This window comes from Solea senegalensis, linkage group LG5 (genome assembly GCF_019176455.1).
Source record: "Solea senegalensis isolate Sse05_10M linkage group LG5, IFAPA_SoseM_1, whole genome shotgun sequence".
Lineage (NCBI taxonomy): Eukaryota > Metazoa > Chordata > Actinopteri > Pleuronectiformes > Soleidae > Solea > Solea senegalensis.
In genome coordinates, this window is record NC_058025.1 from 10,250,672 (window position 1) to 10,257,347 (window position 6,676).

Sequence of the window (6,676 nt, forward strand, 5' to 3'; positions counted from 1 at the left end):
TGGTCCAAACCTTTATGGGGCCCTAAGCTGAATTTGATCTGGGTCCCCCTTCCCATCACCTTGAAGTAGCTGGTGCTGGACTATTATTGATACCGATGTAAAACTTTAAACTGCATTAATTATAGTTGTGTTATTTACACCAGGCCAGTGTCACTCTTAGTGGCCTAGCATTAATTTGTACTTCCATATTCAGCATGTAAAGTGTGCACTAAATGAGGAATCTTAATCTCCAAAATAAAACCAAAAAACTCAAGCTCAACACTCAGTGTGTCTAAATGCATGTTAAAAGACTGATTTTTGTCAGACTAAGACAATAATTTGGTTTTCTTAATGTCATGTAAACACGTTAATCTGACTAAACTGGAGCTAGCCTTAGTCTGACTAATATACCTGGATAATACGATTCATAGTGTGAGTACTCCTGCATGTCTGACTGGAGTCGGACTTGTGGTTCTGCATGTCAGACATACAAGGCCAATGAATCGATTTTCTCCTCTGCATGCATAAAAGAAAAAAGAAAGAACTACTGTTCATCGTTACGTTTCTGCCTAATGGAAATAATTCCACCTAAATCTCATACACTGGACATTTAAACCCTGAGTTAAATGCCCCCAAAAAAACCTTTCAGCATGCAGGGTAAATGAGGGTAAACTCTCCTCTCATTCTTGACATTTTATGAAGTGTATGAACAAATGATGACTTTGCTTAATGTCATTTCGCCTATTCCTTTTTTCTTTTCTTTTTTAAAACCAACTTTACTCGACTTAGCTGTCAACGTGGCATGTGGACAAACCTGATTTGTTTGTGTCTGTCAGTCCTTCATTCCTTCCTTCCTTTAGTTATCTGATGCCAAACCTTTACAAACCAGATATAACATTGACACTCGTATTTACAAAAAGTACAATTAGTTCTAATTAAGATTCATTGATGCTGACCAGGCTTCATGTTGTTGTTTTCGTCTTTGCAACAGACTGGAAATAAGACAACTAACACTTTGTTTGTTTCTTATGTACATATCTGACTTTAGGCCCTTGTCTGCATTGACTCCTCAAGGCTGTAAGACTGGAATTTCATGTTCACTGCGGCGGGTGGAGCTGAGACCACAATGTTTTGTTCCCAGGTATGCTGGGGAGCGACGCAAGGGCTGATGGGACAACAGGAGGAGGAGGAGGAGGAGGAGGGACGTGTTCCACGTCACGATCACGGGAAAATAACTACAGTAAATGACAGCTGTGACATGTGAATAGGTGAGAGGTCATGTGAGAGAGTTCATGTGCACAGAGCATAGGGATTTTAATGTACAGTAATTTTGTCATGTTGTAAAGGCCTTTAAACCTATAGCTTTTTTTATACATTTGCATTGTTTCACAGCTTTTCACAAAAAAATTAATAAAAGATTTTCAACCACACAGCTGTTCATTACAGCTGTGTCAAAAGCAGACATTCAAATCTTAACCACTAGACAGCAGTAGATGACATATGATCAGGGTTTCTTCATATCCTCTTTTTCTTTTCTTTTTTTTATGAGAGAATGAACCAGCAACATTCTTTACTAACCAGTTCATCAACAAACACAACAACCTCTCAGTGTTAACTGTAACTGAAAATCATTAAATAAATAAATAAATGAATAAAATCCACTCACCGCACAGATTAAATTCTAAACAATCAATGTTTGTGCAGCTATCGTAGTGAGGACCCTCATAGACATAATGTATTCACGAGCCCCTTATCTTAACCTTAACCTTAACCATCACAACTAAATGCCGGACCCTAACCACAATTAAGTTCTTACGCACTAGTCTTAACCAGTTCAAAAAAGCAGTTCATAGGAACTACTGGTCCTGATACACACATGTGTATAGTATGTGTATGTATATAGAATACCAGTCAAAGGTGTGGACACACCTTCTCATTTTTAACGTTTGCATGTTCTCCATGTGTGTGAGTGTGTGTGTATGTGTTTTCTCCAGGTTCTCCAAATTCCTCCCACAGTCCAAAAGCATGCAGATTTGAAGATTAGGTAAATTGGACACTACAAGTGTGAGAGTGAATGGCTGTCTCTATGTGTCCCTGTGTTTTTTTTGCTCTTTACATTTGTTTTACTTCTCTTTACTATACATCTGCTTTTTGAAGTGAGAAAGTGACTAATAACCATACCAGACGTTTCCACCCTGGTATTGATCCAGCACTGCTTGTGGTGTATGTCCTTCAGGTCATGGAGTTGGAGTTCTGGACTGAATAAAACTGCTGCTGTTTGTAAGAAAGTAACTTATAACAATACCAAACTTAAGTCTACAAACAATAGTAAACCTTTGGTTTCTGAAATGATGTTGCAGATTCCAATACTTGTTGCAGCACAGTTTTGACCACAAGAGATTTTTCTAATTCTGTCTGACCATCATTAAACTGGGGCCATCATGACCTCCTCCTATAGATTTTCAGTTCTGTTTGTGAATTTAGACTTTGGGTCAATCTCTGACAGTAACTAATGTTAATGTTTGCAGATGACACAACAGTGGTTGGGCATATATCTGAGGGGGAATGAGACAGTGTACAGGGATGAGATACAGAGACCATCTGAGTGGCACTGAACAAAAAAAAAAAAGAAGATCATTTTGGACCTCAGGAGAAAATGTGACCTAGACCCCGCACCCCTCTACATCAATGGGGAATGTGTGGAAACGGTCCACACATTCAAATACCTGGGTGTCTACAGCCCATCTCAGAAGACCTCTCCTGCATGGACACCAAACACAACCATGATCTAGAGGGCACAACAAGGACTCATATTCCATCACAGTGCTGTATGCAGGCTGTTCCCCTGCAGATACTGCACTGGAAGACCTCGCCAGGTCACGTTACCTCTTTATGTTTCATGTTTTCCAGGGCTAAAAACATAATTCTCAGCCTGTACACCATCGTTTTGATCTGCTGCCCTCTAGTAAAAAAATACTGAACTGCCAGATCACACACGACCAGACTCAAACATAGATTTTTTTCCCCCCAACAGCCATTGCCAGTCAAGTTTCTTATTTTCAGTTATAGGGATGTTTCATCTTTTTAAACATGTTTTGTGTACGCGTGTCATTTTTATGAACTCGTCTAGAGTGGCTGCATGTTAAATGTCAATCCTGACCTTTTCATACGGTCTATTGTTCAACAGTGCAGTGCTGTCATCACCAGGCTTTTATAGCAGCACTCACTTGTGCTTGTATGGAAGATTATTAGGGCCACATGTAAAAAAGAAAACAGCATGAATTCTGAGGTTAAACTCAGAATTCTGACTCAGAATTCGTGTGGTTTAATTTTGTACATGTGGCCCTAATACTCTTCCGTAAGCTTGCATATGATCAAGCCACAGAAACCTTTTCTCATGGTTTGAGTCCTAAATTAAGGCACACAGGCGGTAACAGTGGCTAGTGTCATGAGATTAATTTACCTATAAATATTAATAATTTCAACACGATTGCTTTTGCATTTTCAAAAATGGAAACCTACAATTTTTCCTAAATTAAATCGACACACTTTTGTATTTTCATTATTTAAGCCTACATACATTTAAATCTACAACAGAAGTACTATTATAATAAAACTCTATATATGACAAAGCACTTTCATTATCTACAACGTTTTGTACATTCACAATTTTGTCTATTTTCATCATTTTAAACTACATACAGTATTTACCATCACCATGATTTTAATACTTTCTCATATAGCTTATAAGAAACAAGAAGTATACTAAGGTGAAAATAGATCAACTTGAGTGTTAGTTCTGCAAAAAGCAACCTTTATATATTAATTTAGGCTTAACAGTAAGCTAAAAGCTTCTTTTTTTTTTTTTTTTTTAACTCCCACACGTGGATATTTGCAGATTATTCAAAAGGGCTACTCAAAAAAACATTCAACATTTCACTTCCAAAGGTGAGATTCAGCCTTGGGGAATCAAGATGAATACTTGTTTGTGTGTCATCAGAAAGCAGAACCTATAGATGACTTCCTGTGATGACCAAAGCCGCATTCTCTTTATACAGCCTGCACAGTACATACAAACGCAATCAGTCAGAGAGAGCAGATCATTCAAGATGCGATGCCATTTTGAAGGCAATCTGCTGACCAGAGCGCTCCCTCCACTGCTGGTGACCGAGATCATCTTGGGAATCCTCGGCAATGGTCTGGCTCTCTGGATCTTCTGCCTCCACCTGAAGCCATGGAAGAGCAGCACGGTGTTACTCTTCAACCTGGCAGTGGCTGATTTTCTGCTCATCATGGCTTTGCCTTTGCGTGTCAGCTACTACATGTCTGGGCTCAACTGGGCGTTTGGACCCACTCTTTGCAACACCTGCCTCTTCATGTTGGCTATGAACCGCAGTGGGAGCATATTGTTCTTGATGGCCATCGCTGTGGACAGGTACATGCGTGTGGTGCATCCCCATCATCCCATCAACTCTCTGAGCATCTCCAAAGCCATGTTTGGAGTACTGGCAATATGGCTCTTCACCATTTCAATGAACGCTCACATTTTCACTCTACAACATGACAACACGACCCACTGCGAAAGCTTTGTGATCTACACCGACACTGGCCATAATCTGAACTGGCACAAGTTCGTGTTTCTTTTCTCCTTCTACTTGCCTTTGGCCGCGATTCTCTACTGCACTTTCCACATTATCGTCCACCTGAGAGGGAGACAGCTGGCCCAGCACGCAAAGATCAAGAAAGCTCTGAGCTTCATCATAATCGTGGTGGTGGTCTTCGTCGTTTGCTTCCTCCCGAGCAACATCGCACTGCTCCTCATTTGGATCAAGACTCAACAGGCGGTCAGCACCCAACCACTATCTAAAGTGTGCGCTACCATGGATGAACTGACCTGTGCGTTTTTCATCGCCATCAGCCTCACCTATCTGAACAGCGTGCTGGATCCTGTGGTCTACTACTTCTCCATCCCTGCCTTTCGGAACTTCTGCCGGAAAACGCTTCATCTGCCTCCAGCAGAGCTGACTCAAAGTACAGAGAAGAAAACCAGAGAAGCAGGCTCGCAGTCGCTCAACCAGCTGTGATCAGAGAGGCAAAAACATTTATCAAGTATATGTTGACTGCACTTTTTTCACATCTATACCGTACATGCAAGCACAAATCTATGCAATTCTGAGTTACAGAACACAAAGCTTTATTTGTTACTGTATAAAATATAAGCATATTTACATATAAAAATATATGTAATATTGGAACATTAGCAAGAACAGAGAAGTATCATTAGATCAACCAAGTGAAAATATGGTTATTTTGAGTTGTTTGTTTCTTCACCACAATTATAAACGTTTCCGTCAAATTATTTTAAAACTGTGAAATCATTGATGCACGGTTTTCATTTTCCCGAGTTTTATTCACAGGTCTTTTACACACTTAGAGTATGAGAGTGTAGCATCATAAACCAAATGAAACAGGCACATGTCCCTGCAGCCAACTGCAAAGCAATCCAACACAGGCAGATTAAATTATAATTAAAAGTTTTTATTCTGATTAGAATGGCCTTAAAACAAATAACATTAATGGCATCATATACAATTTCTTAAAATCATTTTAGGGGGAATTCACTTGTTTCATCATAATAAGATGAACTGTAAAGTAAAAAAAGAGCCACATGTATGATACTTGTCATGTTTTTTTTTTACTTTTACTTTTAATAACAAAGTAAATTGCCCCTTAAATAAGGTGATTTGAATTGAACTTCCTTATGTGTTTAGATGGTTGCAGCATAAATGAAGCCTCAAACTGTTAATCTCTTTATCTACATACTGGTGACAAGTGTCAAGTGAGCTGAGTTTACTTCACTGACCTTCTTTATCTTTACAGTTGAATCAAATAAAAGGCTTTTTTTGAGACATGGAACCAGGAGACACTGAGCACATGAATATGTCACAATGTGCGAGCATGGAGCAGGATCTTGAGGTGGTGGATGTCAAGGAAACAAAAGAGGATTTTGTTTTTAATGCAGTTTATCACAATCATATACAACATTTTTACATCAGCTGTTGACTTAGAACAGTAAGTGTTACTCACATAGGCATCATGAAATTAAAAAAAGAAAAGAAAAACAATGTTAGCCAAAAGTGGAAAAGGGGGGATAAACGTGGAAAAAAAATGAAGATAAGATTGAGAATATATGCTGGGGTTCCTCATAATAGTTTACCCATGACAGGGCTCCACCTTTTGACAAATATTTAGGGTTCTCACACCACTGTATGAGTGCTCAGGACATATAATGGAATATTATTGGCATTCCTGGAGATTATTTTGTAAATAAAATGAAAAATATATTTCTTCCCACATATCTTGTGAAATGTTTGAGTTATTTCTTTAAGTTTCAGTAAGAAATCTCTTAACAGTAAGTAACTGGAAACACTGTTCTTAAATTCCTCCACTCACCGTACAAATTATTTAAAACTGCCAGCATCCTGACTCACTTGTCATGTTGTCTGTGGCCATCTAAACACAGAAGAGGAAGGGGTGTTTGTCCTTGTAGTTGTGTTTATGATACAATGTCATACTCCCAAACCAAAGAGTGCTGGTGAGTGTAAGTACAAACTAGCTAAGATAATAAAAAATAAAAACTGATTAATGTAAAGATTTTCATTTTGCGGCTTCTGAACACATTTTTTTCTTCAATAAT

At 38.7% G+C, this 6,676-nt stretch overlaps 1 protein-coding gene across 1 annotated transcript; it reads left to right on the forward strand.

Moving 5' to 3' along the window:
- Positions 1 to 4,056: 4,056 nt before the first annotated feature.
- On the forward strand, positions 4,057 to 5,916 carry LOC122769168 (hydroxycarboxylic acid receptor 2-like). Its single transcript, XM_044025491.1, has one exon. The coding sequence runs from the start codon at positions 4,089 to 4,091 to the stop codon at positions 5,061 to 5,063; it is 975 nt and encodes a 324-aa protein (XP_043881426.1). The 5' UTR covers positions 4,057 to 4,088; the 3' UTR covers positions 5,064 to 5,916.
- The last annotated feature ends 760 nt before the right edge of the window (positions 5,917 to 6,676 follow it).